This window comes from Aotus nancymaae, unplaced genomic scaffold, assembly GCF_030222135.1.
Source record: "Aotus nancymaae isolate 86718 unplaced genomic scaffold, 86718_ANA_hifiasm-v0.15.2.pri h1tg000008l, whole genome shotgun sequence".
In the NCBI taxonomy this organism is placed as follows: Eukaryota; Metazoa; Chordata; class Mammalia; order Primates; family Aotidae; genus Aotus; species Aotus nancymaae.
The window spans coordinates 18869579-18892034 of record NW_026988419.1 but is presented as its reverse complement, the minus strand read 5'-3'; the positions used below and the strand labels follow the sequence as shown (position 1 = coordinate 18892034).

General features: G+C 34.1%; 2 protein-coding genes across 3 annotated transcripts in view; one reads left to right on the top strand and one right to left on the bottom strand.

Annotated features, from left to right (window-relative positions):
• Positions 1 to 22456, bottom strand: part of BARD1 (BRCA1 associated RING domain 1) — an 83640-nt gene that overhangs the window by 6811 nt on the left and 54373 nt on the right. For both annotated transcript variants that reach the window (XM_064373026.1, XM_064373025.1), the window contains 3 exons: positions 18537 to 18645; positions 13465 to 13597; positions 12811 to 12903 (listed from right to left, as the gene is read on the bottom strand). In XM_064373026.1, the coding sequence (XP_064229096.1) occupies positions 12811 to 12903; positions 13465 to 13597; positions 18537 to 18645 (335 nt within the window). The remainder of the gene's footprint in view (positions 1 to 12810; positions 12904 to 13464; positions 13598 to 18536; positions 18646 to 22456) is intronic.
• Positions 19467 to 19950, top strand: LOC105712909 (large ribosomal subunit protein eL31-like). The gene is made up of 2 exons (XM_064372814.1): positions 19467 to 19805; positions 19843 to 19950. Exons 1-2 carry the CDS (start codon positions 19478 to 19480, stop codon positions 19890 to 19892), a joined length of 378 nt encoding a protein of 125 aa, XP_064228884.1. The 5' UTR covers positions 19467 to 19477; the 3' UTR covers positions 19893 to 19950.

The window sequence follows — 22456 nt, the reverse complement described above, 5'->3', positions numbered from 1 at the left end:
TCAGGGTTCCTTTCTTAACTGAAGTGTGGCCAAGGACCAACAGTTAATCTGCTATGCAGAACTGTCCTGGGATTGCATCTAATATAAACTTAGATTCATTTGTGTAGGAGTAAAATGTCTCTTGACTTACAATGATTATCTTGAGAGCAAAAACTTATATTGGAGAAGATAAAAAAAAATGCAATATTTTCCAAGAGTGACAGTCCACTTTAGACTGACACTTTATAGCACAACCAGTTTTAAACTTTCTTCATTATTACTCCAAACTGACACAATAACAAAACTCTTATCTCTTTACAGGAGTCAATCTACAGAATTTGTTGTAAGTGACATAACTGAAAAAACTGGTACTTTCTGAGGAAAAAAAAGTGTTTGAGCCCTGTTTATAAAACATTTTTATTCTAATCTTGCAATTTAATTTTTTAAAATATCTAGAAACAAATTACTTGAGGTAGAAAAGACTCTTAAAAGCTAGTTCTACTTTCTTGTTTTATAGATTTGCAAAGTCAAGTGCAAAACTATGAAGTGACTTACTAAGATCACTAACAGCAAAGTTTAAGTGAACCCCTACCTAAAGCAACAGACTTCCACTTCGGTCATCTTCCTATATTATATTTAAAGGCCAAGATCTGAGATGCTTGGAACCAGAAGTTTTAAAATTCAGCCGTTTTTTGGATTTGGGAATATTTACACATACATAAGGAGGTATATCTTGGCAACAAGACCCAAATCTAAAGAAGAAGTTCATTTATGTTTCATATATGCTTTATACAGATAAAATTTTATACATTCTCTTTAATAATTTTGTGCATAAAACAAAGTTTTGTCTGTGTTTAGACTGTGAGTCATCATGTGAGGTCATGTGTGTCATGCTGGCTAGTATTTTAGAGCATTTTGGATTTTTAGATTAGGAATGCTCAAACTGTATTAAACACCTCTTATGTACAAAAGAGGCCATAATCTCTTCCCGAAGAAGAAAATTCCTGCTGTTTCCTGTCACTTTGTTTCAATAATCTAACCCTGAACTTTCATTAAAATTACAATGCTCTATCTCAGACTGCTTAATTTTAAATAAAATTTTATTGCTTTATTTTCTTCTATCAACAAGCAATTCATTATCAAATTTAATTTTTCAAGCACATTTGAAATTACATACATGTTTTAAAGATACTAAGGATGGCAATGAGATAATCTCAAGTCATGTTATATATAATAGCAAAGAAAACTCCCTACTCCTGTCCAGAAATTCTAAGAACTTCATATTAGGTAAATTTCTGTTACAAAGTCAGTTAAAGAACAAAGGTTAATAGCTACACACAGACAAACATGAGAGGATTCATTTTTGAGATTCGGCTTTTCTCTCTTTTCCAATTTAAAATGGCTAACCTTTAAAAGAATAACAAATGTGGGAGCGTATTTGACTGTTAGAAAGATAATTAAATATTTTTATATTTCACATTTATTTCAAATATTAAAAGAAAAGGCTTTTTGAATAAAAATGTTTGAATGCAAAGTTGTTTCTAAAAATAATGGAGGACATATATATATTAAATATTAAAAAAAAGTCAAAAGTTCTGGAAGTATTAATGATTTACATATATTAGTGAAGTGGTATTCAAAAATACTAATAAAGCAGGAAATAATACACAGCCAGAGTTTTAGTCATTTATAAAGTTCTTATATTAAACAAATATAAAATGGCAATATTAAATATGAAAAGAAAAAGTAAGAGTTTTTCTTACTTTTAAGAAAATATGGAATAAGTTGTTCCACTGTTACTTCCCTGGGTAGAAATTGAGTAGAACCTGAGTAGAATTTATTTGATTGTATATGAGTTTATTTTACACCTGTAAATACTATCATACAGAATTCTCTTTTTATAAATTGTCATTAATAGAGAACCATGATTGCAGTATCATTTTATAAAAACTATGAATGCCGTGTTACCTAATATTCATCCAATGAGCAAAGTACCTTATTACAGGTTAAATGTGTACAATGTCCAGTGCTCTGAAAGCTTCAATTTTTCCATAATTTAGAATAAAATATTCAAAAATCACAAGGGCTAACCAATCCAATGCTAAAAATCACACAGCAATATTTTCTGGTCAAAAGAGAAAAAGACATTCTTATTTTCCTCTATCAACAAGGAATACCAATGTGTTCTATTGTAATAGAATACCAATGTATTCTATTTCATTTTCTTTTTACTTTTCTATCTTTAAATGACCTAGGACACAACTGTTTGTTCTAAGGAAAGATTCTGATAAAAATTACTGTGATAACAGCTACTAAAAGTACTTGTATCCTTCCCCAAATCCAAGAAGACGAGTATAGTCAATGCTCATTATCTGCAGTAGTTATGTTCTATAAAGATGCTGTAAACACCGAATTAGTGAATAATGAACCACTGCTGTTAAAGGAAATACAGGGTAAGGTTTCTGTGAGCCTCTGCTTCCAGCATTTTCATCAACTGATCGATACTTAACTTTGTTTTATGTATGTTTCTGTTGATACACATTGATTGTATACTGTTGACTCATTAAGATTAAACTTAGGGCCAGCAGTACTACAACTCAGGCCTTGACAAAGCTTAGCTAACACAGTATTCAATATTTTCTCTGAAAGGCACATCACAATCTTCTTGAGCTTAGGGACACACAATGGTATGTCAGCACTACAGAGCTATTTTGAACAATAAAAACACCAACAAAAACACAAAAATGCAAAAAACATGCCATCAATAGACTGAAAGGGCCACTTGCTTACAGTGTGAGAGCTGAAAAAAGGAGACAAAGTATCACCTTGTTTGACCTCAGCTGGGGACATACTTCTTTGGCAACTAAAGTTCCTCACTACTCTGCACATGTCTACAAAAGCACTGTGAGTACTGATTTGGGGATTAAAAAAAATTTTCCCAAGTAAGAAAATTCACAAACACAGAATCCACGAACAATGAGGATTTACTGTATATTACTTCCAATTCAGGGGAGGGAACGGAAATGCAAAGAATTTAACTTGCTTAAAGCCATTCAGCCATTAAGTGGCAGAATGGGAATTTGAACTTAAATCTGCTTAGTTTTCTAAAGGCTGTTTATTTCACAATGAAATACGACTTCTTGGTACAAAAGATAAACCTTGGGTATTATCTTAGCATGATGTAAATATGTCAAATAGTTAAAAGCTGCTTGAATCGAGTGTTCCAAGATGTTTTTTATTATAAAAAGGTCAGAAGACTTTAACAACTGAGTACTCCATTGTTCTGAAAGCAGAAGTTTGTCAAAAGACTGAGTCTTTCCTGAATTGGAACGTTAATGCATATTCAAATTCAACACGCACACTGAGGACATCTATAATTACCCATCATGTTGATCTTAATTTGTTAGTTTTACCTGTGCTTTATTTGGTGCTCATCTCTCTCTCCCCCATTGTCTTTAATATAAAAATCATATTCACCCAAGTTTGCTAAGTTGAATTTCTGAATCTTATGATTTTAACTTATCATAAATGTGCTTTGAATATTGTTTTACATATAATAAAAATTATACTCTAAAAAGGGCATACATTTTAATAACCACTCACTGAATTAAAAACTATTTTTCTAACACAGCTAATATAAAATATTCATTGTACATTGAAAATGAGACTCAAAATTCTGGATTAAGTCAAAATACCATACTAGAAGCATCACCACTGTGCTGGAATTATGTCATAGACAGTTTCTACATTAAACACCAAACCAAAAAACATCAGCAATTCTGGGAAATAGTTGACTTAACTCAAATTCATTACTTTATATGTGATTTTTCTTTACTTTCTTCACCATTTAAGCACGTATTCCCCTTCCCAAATCTCCTTCCCAATGATACTTGCAGAGCATTTGTAATTGCATCTTTAACTGAATGAATATGGTGGCACATAAAGTTGAGGACTGAACACTCCTATGATTATCTACTGTATTAAATGAATGGCTAAGGTCTAACTGCAGCATTGAGGAAGTGGGCTGTGCTTATGCTGGCTGCTTATTCATTTTATGGGTTTATTTGACTGATTATTTACAAGAAATATATTAAAATGACATCTATTGTTCCTGACATTAGTCAATCAACAGAATTTAACCTTAATAGATACTAGAATCCAATAAGTATGGCATCAAGAAAAATGAGATGGCAGATACCAACTGGGCAGCATAGTGCTTCCATGGGAAGGAGCCACCGTAAGCCTTAATTCATTAAATATTCAGTTATGGGAGTTGTGTAGTAAGTTTCTACAAAGTAAGACAAATCCAATGTTCTAATCACAATGACTGAGTTAAAGAAATACATTCCTCTAATATGCTTTCACTCCAAGCAACATTTTGCAAAATTCCTATGCCGCCTAAGACCAAGTAGAATGAAAGTAGTTCTTTTTCTTTTCCTGAAAATTAAGGAAGTTTCCAGGTCTATCACTACATTTGAATGTTGACAAAGTGTTTTGTTAGAGTTGCTGTCACAGCATAGAAAATCTCAAGAATTTTTTCAAAGCTGAGAGTGACATCTACTCCAAGAATTGTGACTCAAATACCTACAAAAGCCGAGTAAATTACATAAATGTGTGAGGAACCTGGTGTGAAGTGGTAGGAAGCTATGGAGAATGTAACGAACATCAAACCTAAAGACATAAAAATTAAATAGTTATGTTAGAAAAATGCACAGACACAGTATTTGCTTCAGCCCTCAGACTTCTCAGCCTGCCGATTTGAAACTTCTGATGCTTTGTATAATCAACCTCTTTAATAGATTAAAAAAAAATTGAAGTCCTAAGAGATTTAAGTGGCTTTCTCAACAACATAACTGAGATGAGAACGGAAATATCCTCCAAATCATAGATCAAGTTTTCTTCATCTTCATTCTTAGTTGGATCAATGTGTTTACTCAATCTGATGTGCTACGGTTGCCACTCTATAATTTGTACCCTGTGAGTTTCAGAATGACACACTCCATAGATACTACCATAGTTACAAATTCATATCAACTTCCTACTGAGCCTTTTTTTAAGACAAATCAATTAAGCTGATTTACTAAAAAGTAAAATAAGAATGAAATGCTTTAAAATAAAATTTCAGCAATTCGAATGGTGATACATTATCAATGCAATGGAAGAATCTACCAGCCAAACATTACCTAATTAACAAGCCTAAATAATGACTAATACTTTAAGGTTTTATTTACTCAATAAAAGTTAAGCAATCTGCAGCAAGAATTCTTAACCTATTTTCCATTAAAAACAGATACTTCTTAAGATTTAAACTATTTTATATTTATAATAAACAGTTAATAAAGTCCATGATTATTCCATTATCTGCCACTAAAACAATTCAGCAGAAAAATAAACTCTTACAATTCCTTCTGAAGAAAAAAGAAACAAAAATACAAGACCACATTTTAGTTAGCTTTCTTGGCGAATATTTTCCTTACTAAAATTACTTTGCATGAATAAGTTATGTTATTTATGTAAAAACAACTTTTGCATATGCCAAAATGATGCATACTTGAAAATGTGTCAAGCCACTATCCTTACAAAATGTATGCTTTATTTCATCTTTGTTACTTTTCATGTGTTCCATTATAGTTGAAGGTTTTGACTGAAGCTATCACCTTTGCAGAAATAAAGGGATGAACTACTTATCTATTAAAACTAAGAGATTCTTTTAGCCTAGGTATATTCCTGATCATGTCCTCCACTTCATGTAAGCTTTCCTTTTTCCCGAGATTTTATTACTTTTTTACATATAGGTAAGCAGCCCCATTCCTAAAGTATTGATTAACCCAAAGTCATTAAGGTATCTCTCTCTACCTTAGCAAAGCCTGAAATTTTTGCATATTAATGTAGCTTATGAATTCCAGGGCTACAACAATTTTCTGTAAAGAAACTTCTACTATACGGAAGGTATTCTTTTATTCTAAATTGCTAATAACCACTCTTTCCTCCTATCTCATAAAAGCATATACATCAGTAGATGTATATTTCCATTTTAGCTGCATGGACCACTGATGATGGTCATGGATTTATATTAAGCTTACTTTTTCTCTAATAAAAAAACAGAATAATACAAATGAAAGAAGTTAAAAAAAGAAAAAGGGAGGGAGGGTGTTACTGAATCCACAGTCATACAAAAATGAGAGAATACAATGAAGATGGAAGAAACTTCAAAAAGGAGATCTGTTAAATGTCCAAAGCAGAAGAGGATTAACTTTGCCTGGTAAGCCATACATAGAATTTTCTCTCTTCAAACCCCAGAGTAGTAAACAAATCCACATTTTAAAGAATTTTTAGGCTAGATGTGATGGCTGGCACTTGTAATCCTAGCACTTTGGGAGGGTGAGGCAGGAGGATAGCTTGAAACTAGAAGTTCAAGAACAGCCTAGGCAACAAAGTGAGATCTTTGTCTCAACTAAAAGGATTTAAAAAAAAAAATTAGCCAGGCATGGTGGTGAGCGCCTGTAGTTCCAGCTACTCAGGAGGCTGAAGCAGAAGGTCACTTGAACCCATGAGTTCATGGCTGCAGAGAGCTATGACTGCACCACTGCACTCCAGCCTGTGTGACAGAGTGAGGGAGGGAAAAAAGCGTTGCTATTCTTCTAGAATTAATGGCTATTTGTAACTGAAATAGCTATGGGAATCAGAATTAATCACTCTTAGTCAATACCAAATATCCTTTAAAAAAAATTAAAATACAGAATCAGATATCACTACTTTATGTGAAAACAAAAGTTCTAATAAAATATGTGATTAGATCTAAACTAGGGATGTGTCATTCAAGATAACAGTATATAAGTAAAATAAATATTAAAGAATTTCTCTTTTGAGTCTATTAAAACTCAACACACAGATTGTAAAAGCAAAACAAGTGTTTTGCAAATGATTTTTAGACTTTTTAGTCAAGTAGACTGTAACAGCACTAAACTTTAGTAAAAAACGAAATCACAATAGGAAACTGACAACAATGACAAAAATGGAAAAACAGTAGCACACTGTTACTGTTACACACTGTCACATTACAGTGACAAAAACCGTCACTGCAATTTTTGAAAAACTTAAGTAAAAGAACAGAGAAATGAGCCTAATATTTGAAATTCCATAGCAAAAAGTGAAAGGACAATGAGATAAAGGCTGAAAACATAAAATAAAAGGCGTATTGTTTCCATTTAAGATTTGAGATCTCTCACTAAATACTGTTGCAGATCATTAGATTCTGGCTCCATATAAATATCACTTAGCAATATTTTATTTTTGACTATGTTTTAGTTCAAATTCTAGCTATCAGCATATTTACATGTAAAAAACATATTTCTTCACATGACAATATGTGTAATTTGCTATTTTACTTAATGCATTGAGAATCAGGTTAAACTCTATTGCAAAAATATATTATGATATCATAAATTTTTCTTAGGCACAACTTGCATATCAATTCTAAGACCCTGTATTATGAATAATAATATCAAAATAGTCTGTCTCTTGCATTATTAATAATATCAAAATTATCTGTCTCTATAAAAGTATGGTTAAAAACCAAACCCAGTCTAATGTCCAAAAATTCTCATAATTATTAGAAAACTTATGCTCAGTGTTCTTTTTTCTCATATACTAGAAGATCAAATTTTTATGTAAAAATTTCTGTTCTGACTAGGACATCACCAAAATCAAATGTATTGCTGGGTATGCATAACAGGTATAAAAGACCTGGTACATCAGATGGGAGGAATAAATACATGAAGGTTCTAATTTCCCTAATGAAGACCAAAGCCCTAACCTATCCAATTAATCTTGAAAAGAAAAGTGAAAATACTTCCAATTATTATTACAACTTGAAAATTTGAATGTATTAATTTACTCCTAGAGAATTTAAATTTGATCTAACAGGCACACATTATTTTTAAAACTGCTATAAACAAATAGCCTAATCTTTAGTAACTCAACAATTTACTGCTGTTTCTCTTTATTTTTTTACTCATATGCATGCACACATTTACATGTTTCAATGTGAAGATTTAATTGTTTAATATGTTTAAAATTTAAACAATTTTATTTTTCATAATCTTTTAGTCTTAATATTTATCATATAAAAATATGAATTTTTTTCCAGAGAATATCTTCAAGCATTTCAGAATTTTCTTTATCTTTCATATTTAGGTTATATTCCCTACTTCTTGCTATTAGAAGTAACACTGCAAATCCTTTTTCTTTCATCTGTATTTCTTGCTTAAGGTGAATTCTCAGAACTGGGACTATTAGATCAAAGGATGTTAATTTTTTTTTATTCTTGGATAATCTTTCGCGAAGGCCTTCTGTCAGCATAAAGTTGCCTAATCAATCTTAGTTTATAGGAATGCTTTGGTATTTTTTTTTGTTTTTTGATAATTAGCAAAGTTTATATAGAATAAAGTTGTATTTAACTTCAAAATTCCATAGTACTCTCAGTATCCATTTAAAGATGCAAATTGTTAGAATTTGTTTGAAAACGATAATCTGTTAGCCTGATTATGAGGTTATTTATTAAACGATGATGTAATGATTGTCTTCTAGGGTCCATCTCTTCTCAGCTAAAGCAAAAATGAAAAAACACTCAATTTAGCTCTTCCCCCATCTCACAGACATAAATCCAGTGTAAAATGTCTGGCACATTCCTTCAGCGATTCCCTTAGGTGCTGGAGAATTTTACAACTTCTACAGCTGCAATTTTATTTAAACTTAGATGAGAGTGGGGAAGAGGGAAAGATTATTAAAGAAAAGATGACAGCCATCTGTTTTCTCCTTCATAATAAGGTAAAAAGAGAGGATGCAGAGTTAAATTTCTTTTAGAAAAAAGGCCAGGATAAAAATATATTTTGAAAGCAGTGTACTCAAAGAACAAGTCAATAGAAAACATTTTATCTTGGCCTAGTTTGCATCTTTAGGATACAGTTTCATCTTATTCATACTCTACGAGATTAATAAAATGACTTATTTATATATCTTCTATCCTTTCATTCTTATCACCTCTTAAATACCAAAATCGCCCTTGTATGAGGGTAGTTACTAATGGCTTGTGAGAAATTAGTACCCAAACTAGGACTAAAGTAGAGTCTCCCCCACAAATTTGATATTGAAGAAGGGATTTTTCTTAGACCTAGCTCCTATTTCTGTAATATGTAAGATAACTATCATTCTGTAAAATATCTGTAAAAGAAATATAAGACAGACTGGATGGTCTGTAAAATTATGGCTTAGTCTCAGAATCTTCATGCTAAGTCCATTAATTGTGGCACTATAAGATACTATGCATATATAATGTAAGAAAATAAGAGATATTAACCAAATAAGAGAGACACTTCAACAGAAAACTTCTCGTAGTTAAATTTGGACCCAATGAATCCCAAGCTTTTGTGTAATTCTTTTTGTTAAACTGTTTAGTTTGTAAAATGAGTTTATTATCTACAGAGAAAATTATGAATAAAATTCCTCTTGAATCTATTTGGTTTATGAAAAATCCCATGAAAGGTTAATATGAAAGTTTCTGGAAAGTTAATCCAGTAAAAGTTGTGTGTTTTACTAGATTAACCAGCAAGTTAATGGACAGAATCAAACACTAGACCTGGTTTTAAAAAGTCATACATCTTTACAATTAATTTTGAAAGCTTTGGTCCACCTATCATCTTCTAATATGAATGGTTTTCAGATAGTTTTGAATAGCTCTGAAACATTTTTAAAAATCAAACTGAGCCAGGTGCAGTGATATGCACCTGTACTATCAGCTACTCAGAAGGCTGAAGCTGGAGGATTGCTTGAGCGAGACCTCGTCCTTTAAAAAACAAACAACGAATAAAACTGAGATGCTTGACACTGAGAACAGTCAGTATAGAAACTATGAGAAATACACACCAGGAAAGAAGTATTTGAAGGTTCTTGCTTCCTTTTTGTAAATCGAGTGACTATTTAAAGGAATTGTCTCAAACTTTGAACCTATTACTCTTTGGACTCTACATTAAAACATATGAGGATACGAACTTCAATAAGGGATTCCATCCATCCTTTCTCCTAAAAGAACCAACATTATTAGAGGATGTTATTCACTACTGTGAGAATCACCAACTAGCACACTATTAAGTTAGTCTGAGTCCACTGGTGATTCTATAAAAATGACACAGCCAAGATATTAAAGTGACAAAACTTACATTTCCCAAAGAAGGTAGATTTTATGGAAATGAATCATGTAGCCTGTATATGAAACCAAATGCCAGTTCAGTATATTCACAAGAACTAGACTAAAAAGTTAAGTGGTAAATGTCTTAACATTCAAAATTTCGTATGGCTTCTTTATTACTGCGACCTTATTATGAAGAAAATCTATTTCTTCCTATAATCACTGGAAAGGTTTTTGGTACAGGTTTGATACAAAAGCACCCCTAATCAGGAAACCATTTTAAATGAACTTTTTAGACACTGAGGCTCAATAAGACTTTGACAGATTTAAAAGGAAAAAGAAAATTCAAAACTAAGTGAGACAAATTAGTCCAATTACTTACACGTCTCAAACTCATCCTAACTAGGAGAGACTAATTAATAGAGACTGATGAGAACAGATGGAGTGGCATTGCTAGTCACAGCCTCTTAGCTGGATGAGACTGCATCGGTTGAAACTAGCAGCACAAGAAAAGAAGTGGTAGCTGTATTTGAAAATGACATGAATACCAACTGATGAAACTGTTTTACAAACCAAATCAACTTCAAACTACAGATTAAATTAATAATATGATTAAGATCTTGATAAATCAAGCATTCTACCATAAAACCTTCAAAGCACAAAGCCATAAAACCATTTTTATAAACTAATTGTTAATCTATCAGTTGCTTCATAAAAAAGTTTCATTAAATATACCCACTGTTCTTTCTTAACATCTTATTTAAAAATAATTACAGTCACGGAAAGTTTCAAAGGCATGAACAGAGACGTCCTATGTACCTTTCCTCCAGTGTCCAATGTTAACATCTCACACCACGATTTTATCAACAAATTGACTTCAGTACTTTATAGAGCATATTCAGATTTCACTGTCTGTCTGTCTGTCTATCTATTGATCGATTGATCAATTGATTGAACGATTTATTTTTGAGACAGAGTTTCGCTCTGTTGCCCAGGCTGGAGTGCAGTAGCACCATCTTGGCTCACTGCAACCTCCACCTCACTGGTTCAAGCGATTCTATCTATCTATCTATCTATCTATCTATCTATCTATCTATCTATCATCTATCTATTTATCTATCATCTATCTATCTACCTACCACCTACCTGCCTATTTATTTTTGAGATGGAGTTTCGCTCTGTTGCCCAGGCTGGAGTGTAATAGCACCATCTTGGCTCACTGCAACCTCCACCTCCCTGGTTCAAGTGATTCTATCTATCTATCTATCTACCTACCTACCTACCTACCTACCTACCTACCTACCTACCTATCTACCTACCACCTACCTACCTATTTATTTTTGAGACGGAGTTTCGCTCTGTTGCCCAGGCTGGAGTGTAATAGCACCATCTTGGCTCACTGCAACCTCCACCTCCCTGGTTCAAGTGATTCTATCTATCTATCTATCTATCTACCTACCTACCTACCTACCTACCTACCTACCTACCTACCACCTACCTACCTATTTATTTTTGAGACGGAGTTTCTCTCTGTTGCCCAGGCTGGAGTGCAATAGCACTATTGTGGCTCACTGCGACCTGCACCTCCCTGGTTCAAGCAATTCTCCTGCCTTAGCCTCCCAAGTAGCTGGGATTACAGGTATGTACCACTAGGGGTTTCACCATGTTGGTCTAGCTGGTCTTTAACTCCTGACCTCAGGTGATCTGCCTGCTCAGCCTCTCAAAGTGCTAGGATTACATGTATGAGCCACGGCGCCCAGCCTGATTTCACTAGTTATAAATGCACTTATTTGTGTAATTTTATCTCAGGTAGTCGTGTTACATGACCACCACTAACATCAAGATATTCAATTGTACTGCTCCTCATGTTACTCCTTTGTAACCACTAATCTTTTGTAACTACTAATCTTTTGTAAACAATTAATAAACAAAAAAGGTCAATCTACTGTTCTATATTAGTCATAGTGTCAAAAGTAGATACATTAAAGATTAAGGAGTAGAAAATAATGGTGTATGAGCTTTCTTTTCATTTTGTTTTAAGTCCCAAATGAATCCGAGGTTAAGAAAACTAAACAAGTGACAGGAGGGAAGGTGACAGGCAGCTCGGAAGGTGGCAGTGGATTTACTATCAGCAAAAAGGGAACAGGAAAACATTTTCAGTGGAGGTTGAGATAGCTAGCGTAGTCATTCCAACTCAAGCAGTACAAGGCAGTCAATTTCCCAACAGATTCCTAAAAATACTGGATTAAATTAACTAAGACCAAAATGGTGTTATGTAGGTAATCATAAAGAAAAAGCAATTAATTGCTTTCATCTCACAGACCTGTCATACAGTATATTTAAAACACGTATTATTAAATTCAATATATCATTTAACAGTAACATGGATTGCTTAGGTTTAAAATTGTACCATGCATTGTAATAGTTGGTATTATAGGAAAAAAGACTTTAAAACCAGAACATATGTGTATACATTTACCAAGGACATCTAAATGACACCATAAATATGAGAAGCTTTTTCAAAATGCAGTGACTAACCAGAGGTAAGGAAACTAACATCAAGTTCCTTAATCATGGGCATCAATAACCATGAAAAATAAAACTAGTCTAATTCATTTTGTAATTCTCTCAAATCCAACACTTACATTCAAATTTTAGAATCCAGCATCCATTGAGAATCCCAAGCATACACTTCAAGGTACTTTGAATTGCATCACCAGGAACAACAACATGAGTTACTAAAATACAAAAAAAGCAGTAAAAGAAACAAAGATATAAGCCAAAATACTTCTTTGGCCTGCTTTTTATAACTAATCTAGATTTTGTAAACTTGTATCTGAATTTTCTTCAAATGCAACAATTTTTACACTGAAGTGTAAGACTTCTTCTATTTGGTATCTAGTTCTATAACCTGGCCATCAATATGAAAAATCAGATCATAAATCATGTATCTTAAAGCCACATTAGCAAACACAAATTTTTATTTAATTTTCAAATAATAGCTAATGGATTACGACATTACATTGCACTACAATTTATCTGTCATTAGCAAAGTCATAAATTTGCTCTTCTCAAATACTGTCTTGTCCTAAAATATATGCAAACTTTAAATTTTACATTTCCTAACTACATTAAGTCTATAAGTAGTTTATTATTGAAAACATTAGATTTATTACAAGATGCAAAGTATACAGCCATCTCCCAAGGGTTAAAACATATGTAAATTATCAAAGGTAGTTCTCCAAAGGGATCATCTATTTAACATTTTTTTCTACCCCCCAAAAATTCAAAATCCTCACCTGTACTGTCAAACTCAGTACATTTTTTAGCCTTAAGAATTGCTGCAAGCTCACTGAGCATTTTTTGTTGGTCGGAAGAAAGCCCACTGCCTATAAGTACAAGAGGTCCATCCTTACGCTGCCCAGTGTTCATCTGTTAATACAAAAGGAGATGCCAAGTGTTAAAAAATTAGAAGACTAGACAAAGACATTAAACAGAACTTTACTTGATATAAGCTTGAATTTCATTACTTCACTTACTCTGCTAATAATTCTCAATGATTTTCATTGAATCTACACCCAGAACCTTTTAAATAATTGTCTCTTTATTTTTCCCTCAAGAAAATGTCAATTGAGATAGGTTTCTATACCCAGGGCATCTTGTTTCTTCATTTTTAAATTGTGTCTCTCTAGGGTTTTACTTCATTCTGTCACCACTAAGTCTTTTTCTTTCCCCAAGTAACCCAAAATAACCACTTAAAATGAGCAATTCCCTATTCCACCTCCACTAACTTGTCCCAATAGAGTTAAACTCAAAAGGTCTGTTTAGTTTAAACTGAGATTATCTGAAAAATCAAACAATGCCAAAGTTTCTAGAACAGTGCTGACCCCAAAGATAGAAAACAAATTTTTATGATCAAAATAGTAACCCCCTCAAAACCAAGAAAAGATAAAAACAGACAAGTTAATTAAAAACTTAGGAGATCAGATCCATAAACAGTAAGAAGTCCATGCAGCTCATGACTAAGAAGTATTCTTTTTTCTTTTTTTGGAGACGGAGTTTCGCTCTTGTTACCCAGGTTGCAGTGCAATGGCATGATCTCGGCTCACTGCAACCTCCGCCTCCTGGGTTCAGGCAATTCTCCTGCCTCAGCCTCCTAAGTAGCTGGGATTACAGGCACGCGCCACCACGCCCAGCTAATTTTTTGTATTTTTAGTAGAGACAGGGTTTCACCATGTTGACCAGGATGGTCTTGATCTCTTGACCTCGTGATCCACCCGCCTCGGCCTCCCAAAGTGACTAAGAAGTATTCTAACAAAGACTAATAGTTTCACTTTAAAGACTTACAATTCATAGATGACAAAAAAGACAAAAATAAGGAGAAGCTAACAGTGGATAGCATTAAAGCTTAGAAGTGAAAGACTCAAGGAAACAATGTGTGTGTGTTTACGTGTGTGTGTATATGTATGAGTATATATATATTTCCATAAAAGTGTTTGTAAATGACAGAATTCAACACTTAAAAGTTCAGCTAATCTTTCCTAGTCACTAAATTGTAAGATGATGTAACCACATCTAACCTAAATGCTATAAACACTCCTCACATGAAAATAAATAGTTCAGTGTATTTTATGGATTGTTCAATTACTCTTTAATATTTAAAAACACTACAGTATTTTAAAAATTCTTCACAAATACCATAAAATAGCTCTAAATAGAACACATTACTTCTCAATGTATATAACTCCACTTCAGCTAAATTAGTTCTCTGCACAAAACCTGAGAGTGAAAAAGATATCATTTCTAAATATAGCATATGATACTATATCAACCCAAGGAAAACACCAAAGTGGGTCAAGTATTTTCCTATCATACTTTTTAAAAGTTGTATACAAATAGAAATGGGCACTAATTTCTCATAGTTAAAGAATGCTATGATAAAACATAAAGCAAACAGCTGCCAAATCCACATGTCTGATTTGGGTTGGTGTGGCATGGGGGCTGGGGATTCCACTTGAATAAGCATAGGTCTCACACACATAAGGCTCAAAAGAGGTGCAAAACACACCCCAAAGGTTTAATACTCTGATTTTACAGAGATTAGATACTATGTTCATTAGCATTCAATAAATTCAAAGATTAAATAGAGTACTTTTTCTTAGATAAAATCATTAGTTTTTACTAATAAGTTCATCAAAAATGGGGTTAAAAAATTTAGAAAAAAGTTAAAAAGATAAACATGCTGCTCAGAATGAATCATGAGCAGAGAAGTCTAAAATGAATGACAAGGAGCTTTTTAAATTTTTAGAAGATTAGAGGTTGCTTTCCAACGCAGTTTTCCAATAGCTGCTACATTTTACTTGAAACACAAAAATTCTAAAGAGGAAGTAGAGAAATTCAAACCTATTCCCTTCTGTATGATGCTCCCTAAAGCAGTTCATTGGACGTCACTGATTTAAAGGATTCCAGACTAAGCTACCAAGCACTTGTGCTTGTTTTAGAGGCAAGACTGTATCATCAAGAACACTCTAATGCTTATACATGTATTCAGAACACACTTACTGCACACTCAGTATATGCCAAACACTGTTCTCAATGCTAGGGCTACTACAGAAAACAAAAGAGCAAGTCCCTGTCCTCACACCATTTAATTCTAGTTGAAAGGGGAAAGCAACACAATGTGAATGCAGAAAACAATTTATATATAGTTGCTGAGTATGGTGGGACTGAGTTGAATATTGACTTAAGGTTTAAGAAATGTGAGTTCTAACTGGTCCTTTAATAAAGAAAAAAACAACCTTTTATTTTTAATGGCTTGTTAACCCTGGGGAAACATAGCCTCTTATTTTTACAAATTTTCTCATTTGTAAAGTAAGGAAATTAAACTGCTGATTTCTAGCTTCTCTTCCAATTCATTACCAAAACTATAGTTTGGAATACATTTACAAGGTTGAAGTCTAAAGCAGAATACATGGGGTTTTCAAGATACACAAGTAGCTAGCCCATGAAAGCATCTATGAGAGTATCAAATTGTAGCTACCTTAGGCTACCTCCTTATCTTAAACAATGGTATCTACCACTACTCTTATGAATGATCATTGACTTCAGCTCATCCCTTTCTGTTATTTTCCTCCATTGAGCAGTACTGTGATATGGTGAATCTAACAACTCTCTTGAAAACCCCTCTTCTTCTCTCCATCCCCACGTAACTAACATCTATAATTCCAGTCCTCAGCATTTCAAACCTGGACTCCGCTACTAGAGCCTTCCACCCAATCAGCCTTCAGTTTCTTCTTACTTCCAGCTATCCTGCAGACAGTCCTATTTCAGTCTAAAACACACTGAAGGTGTTCTATTAAGTCTAAACTTGTATCAGAGAATTTAAGGCCTTTCACAATCTGGTCCCAACCTGGCCCTGACTCCCTCTTTAACACACTACATGCTCCTGTACAGTAAACACTATAGTTTCTCAAATTCCTTAGGTCCTTTATGCCTTCTTGTCTCTGAGCAGCTGTTCCTTATATTTGGGCTGCCATTCTCACTTTGTACACCTGATTGCAGTGGGGAATGTTGGCTGTCCACTCAAAATCGACTGCTCACTTCCTCCACACTAACAGAAGGCCAGTTTTGTTCAGGCAGCCCCCCTTTCAAAGACTGACCCTATCTCCAGCCCCAGGGTATGTCAAAACCAATTTCAGACCAGCTGACCACTAAGACACAGGGGAAGTCCATGGCAAGACTTCTGCGAAAGACTTTAGTGTCTCTTTTTCAGTTGGCCACTGTTATATCTAGAATTGTGGCAATCATCATCTTATAACCACTAAAGAAAGTTTCTTAGTGAGGACAAATCCACCAAACTGAGGATGGCAAGTAAAGAGATACAAAGAATTTGGTTCCTTGCTGCAACCACTAAGTGCTAAATTAAACAAATGCAGAGCTATTCTGCATTTGGATTAATTCTATATAAGGTAATAAATTATCTTCAAGCATTTGAGAAAAGGTTTTTTGTTATTGGCAGCCAAGAGCATTCTATTAGATACTTTGCTAAAGTGTTTACCCTGAAAGACTTAAGATACCTTTTCTATGAAATTCTGTCTGTCTTTATTTTTTGAGACAGTTTTGCTTTGCCACCCAGGATGGAGTGCAGTGGCACGATCTCGGCTCACTGCAACCTTCATTTCCTGGGTTCAAGCAATTCTCATGCCTCAGTCTCCCTAGCAGCTGGGACTACAGGCGCATGCCACCATGTTCGGGTTAAGTTTTTTATTTTTCGTAGAGATGGGGTTTCACCATTTTGGCCAGGCAGGTCTCGAACTCCTGACCTCAAATGATTGCCTGCAACAGCCTTCCAAAGTGCTGAGATTAAAGGTGTGAGCCACCATACCTGGCCTTTCTGTGAAATTTTTCCAGACCTCTCCTGTAATTTCTACTTATGCTGATTCTACTGTATATTTTTATACCTGATTTTACAAATTTCTTACAATGTACAGTAAAAGTTTTTACATCTGAAATCCCTGCTTAGCTATGGGTTTCTAAGAAACAGGCATTCTTTCCACTTTATCTCTAGCTTGTACCTCTCTCCTAAGCTCCAGACTCTTATATCCAATGATCTCTTTGACATCTCCATTTGATGTTTTACAGACATCAAATCGGCACACAGAACTATTGATTTCCTCCTCCATGGCAACAAATGGCATTACCATCTACTCCATTGCTAAGGTCATACTAATTCCACTCTTGTCCCACACTTCATATGTAATCCATCCTAAAGTCCTGTTTAGATGCTCATCAGTCTCCAGCAATAACAAACTTCTTTCTAACCTTCCAACATATCAGCCTCATTCACTGCAGGGCCTATACATTTGTGTCCTCCAGAGAGTCACCTGGCAACCTCCTCACTTCAACATTCAGGTTTCAATTCAAATCAGTGCTTTAAGGCTCCTCCTCCGTGACCCTTGTTAAAGCAATGGCCTTGCAGAAGCCCACAACCTCCATCCAATGACACTCTACAAATCTTGAAAGCAATCACATCTAAGTTCCTGAAATTATTTTATTTATATTAGTCCACATATTTACATTTTGTCTCTTTCCTACCTCTCACCAGATGGTAAGCTCTTCCCTGAGAATAAGAGTTCTATCAGTCATATTCATTGTTTTATGATTGCTGCCTAAAATACAGAGGGCTCAATAAGTATTTCTAGATGGTCACACTCTGATTGTCTTTGAATCCACAGTAGCTAATACTCAGGAAGTGCTCAATAACTGTTTGTGAATGTAAGCAATTTGCCAAGTGGAAATTTTTCTATTATGTTCCTTTTATAACCAATTTTAATTAAATATATAAATGTTCCAAAGCTAAATCCATACTTACTACTGAGCAATGGCTGGTTGAGGATGATTCATTCTTTTCTGGTAGCAGCAATAGTGACTTCATATCTTCATCGTCTGTATAATCCACAGGCCGCAGACCAAATATGTTACTGGTAAAATAAGTGCAGATGTGTTTAAGTAAGTCAAATGTGTGACTTGATTCTTAACTACATGAATGCACCAGTAGAACAATTTTTCAACATTCTTAATAGTAAACAACTTTAACTAAAATAAATTACTCAGAACTCACATTAGGCAGAAGAATCTAGAATCAAAAGCTGCTGAACTCAAAGGAGAAATGTTGCAAAATTTCATTCTGACATCAGATTATAGGGATTGTTTTTACTGAATATAGTATTATGAATTTTTCACAACTATATTCTGTATTCTTATATTAAAATATGGCTTCATAATTACTAATCACTATGAGTGACAGCCTTTTAAATGTCAATAAAAATCATTTACTATAGCTATTATAGGCCCTACAGTCTATATAAATCAATACAAAATGAGATAAATTCACAGGACAGGGATTTGGTTCTACTAGAAGGAAAATTATCCCATATAGCAGTTTAATAATATAGTTAACAGGGTACTTTAAAAATTAATTTAAACATGTATGCATACAATAACCTATAATAATCACAACCATCGCAGAACAAACTATTATGGACCAGAGAGATACAAACTTCTAGCATGTACTAATTCACAAGTCACAGAATGTTACAATGAAAGAGATTTTAGAGATCAGTTTGATCCCGTTATTTTAAAGATAAGAAAACAAAGAGAGAAAAAGAGGTTCCAATGGTTTAACTAAGGTCATATTCTCCTTGCTCAATTTCACTGAAATTAAATATTGCTCAGCCTTAATTTTTCAATTTTAAGTAGCTTGTTAGAACTATAAAACTTCTGTTCCTTTCCACCTCGGAACCGACAGAGTGAATGGCTCCCACAAAGAAGGGTGGTGAGAAGAAAAAGGGCCGTTCTGCCATCAACGAGGTGGTGACCCGAGAATACACCATCAACATTCACAAGTGCATCCATGGAGTGGGCTTCAAGAAGCGTGCCCCTCGGGCACTCAAAGAGATTCGGAAATTTGCTATGAAGGAGATGGGAACTCCAGATGTGCGCATTGATACCAGGCTCAACAAAGCTGTCTGGGCCAAAGGAATAAGGAATGTCCCATACCGAATCCGTGTGCGGTTGTCCAGAAAACGTAATGAGGATGAAGATTCACCAAATAAGCTCTATACTTTGGTTACCTATGTACCTGTTACCACTTTCAAATACTTTGGTTACCTATGTACCTGTTACCACTTTCAAAAATCTACAGACAGTCAATGTGGATGAGAACTAATCGCTTGATCGTCGTCAAATACATCAAATAAACTTAAAAAATTGCAAAAAAAAAAAAAAAAAAAAAAAGAACTATAGAACTTCTGTCTACTATTCTGTTCCCTTATATATGGTTTCGAAATGTGATTTAAATACACTATTCTATGGCAGTAAGTTTTCAAAATGAGTAATTCTTTTATAGTCTTTTATGGTTTTCTAAAGATTATGCTATATTCATATAATGGTCATTGAAGTTCATGTGAAAATGCAATGTGGTAAATGGGATATAAAATTATAAACATGGTATAATATCAATTCTGCAAATTGTATCAAATGTATAGAAAAAGATCTGGAAGGAAACAGAGAGAAACATTAGGGAAAGTGGGAGGCATAAAATGCCAATTTTGTTTGATGCTGCATAGAGGTCACGTAGATGAGGGATACAAGATCTACTGAGTTCACACACAAGGTCATTAATGACCTTGGTGAAAGCTGTTTTGATGGCAGAGTGGGAAAAGGAAGCTCATGAATTAGAATAAGAAATGAACCACAGCAAATGTTTCTCTAATGACTGCAATTCATGACTATCAGGTCCAGTTGCTATTTCTTCTTTGGACAGTCCTGGTAAACACTGACAGGTCTGTATTCTGACTCCCCTTTATGTGCAAGTCAACAACTTCCCCTGGCAACAGTCTTTCTCCAGCCAAGATATAGCACAGTCGACTGCACTTCAGCTTTGTAATTTAAAACAAAATGACACACGTCACTGTTTACATTTACAGCAGACAATCTCAGGGTGTTTTAAAAGAAACTCATCTACTACTCTTCGTACTTCCTAATTCATTCTCTAAATTATTACGCTCATACACCAACTACTCAATCTCCTCACACACATACATGTTATGCATATGACAATCAAAAAATAGAAATCAGAGAGTTGAAGAACCAATAGTCTAGGTCTTAAACCAAGTACAAAAATGAATAAACATAACAAAAATATTACTTCACATTATACGCCATCAAAAAAAAAAAAAAAACTTCGTAGTCATGATTGCACCACCGCACTCCAGCATGAGCAAGAGACACTGTTTTGATGAAAAGAATAAATGAGGAAAAAAATTTCAATGCATACACAGGACTTTTAACAGAGACAAACATAGATCTTACACCTCAACAAAATAAAATATAAGAGCCTAATCAAGTGCACTTTAATGTACAGCAACTGAATCACATTAGCATAGTTATTTTACACATATATGAATAAAAGTCCACTATGACAACATGAAAAACTGTTATAGTGCTTCTCAAAGTACCACCATCAGCTAGGGAGGAATTTAAACCAAAAATCAACCAATAACACATGGTCTAAGCCAGTAAGATGATTTTATAAAGTGACTACCTGGGTTCCAATTTACATTTAGGATCCTTACTATACAAAGCTTACTATCTCACATGGTCTTAAAACGTGGTTTCTCTGCTTGGATTATGGATGGCTTCTGCTCACACACAATCCACTAAACTCTTAGCCCTCCTGTAATGCTAATGAACTGAATGGCACATTACAAGTGCTACAGATGGAAAGATGATCAGTTAACCTCAGTCCTGCATCATGGGAGATAGAGCCTATTAAATCCAGTCATGTTGCTTCTGCTTTGTCATGAACCATTGAAATTTGGAAGCAGACATAAGTTTACAGGTGGGAACTTCAAAGACCATAGCAAGAGAAGATGGGGCATGCGTAAGATTTCTTATTATTTGGGCACAATAATGTGTGCTTTCTTCTCACTGATACATTTGAACAGACTCAAGCTTTAGAGAATTAGTGTGAAAAATCAATTTAAAATGCACCGAGGTGTATTTCATTCCCTTTGTAAAACAAATAGGTACTACATAGAGGAAAAGTTACATGTTACAACATATATCAGGAACTATTAATATGAGTTATTACTAAAAGAAGGCAGTGATAAATACATTATTCTTCATCACCATACAAAGGAAGAAGACTGTTTTAGATTTACTACATCATGGACTCAAAACAGACATCAACAACTTGACTTGCTATTTATTAGAATGAGTTACCAGGGAAGCTTATAAATACAGGCTTTTTCTAATTATACTTAAATACAGGAAATTATCTCTTTTCTAGCATGATTTAACCTAAAGCCTTACCACTCAAACTAGGTGTTTTGGAGGGATGTGTAAGACTTAGAAAACATTGTCCTTGCCTATAATCCTACTGAGGATAAACACTCATTCAACAAACAGGTATCGTAAACCCAAACAAGTAATGAGGTGACGTAGAAGATGGATTTAAACGGCCTTGAGCCTAGGACAAGAAACTGGAATATGGTGGTTAAATGTTAAGGGCCCATGCAGGGAATAAGCAATATGATTATTGAAATGTATGGAACTGACAGAAGAAAGCCTTCTATCAAACCTTCTAAGCACTGTGTGCTCATGTGTAGAAACCAAACACAGTATGAAAAACTAATGAAAGAATCAGGCATAAAACAATGAACGTTAGAAACAAACAGTGTATGTCACTGTGAAAATGGAAAGGCACATGTATCTACTACATAAATGATA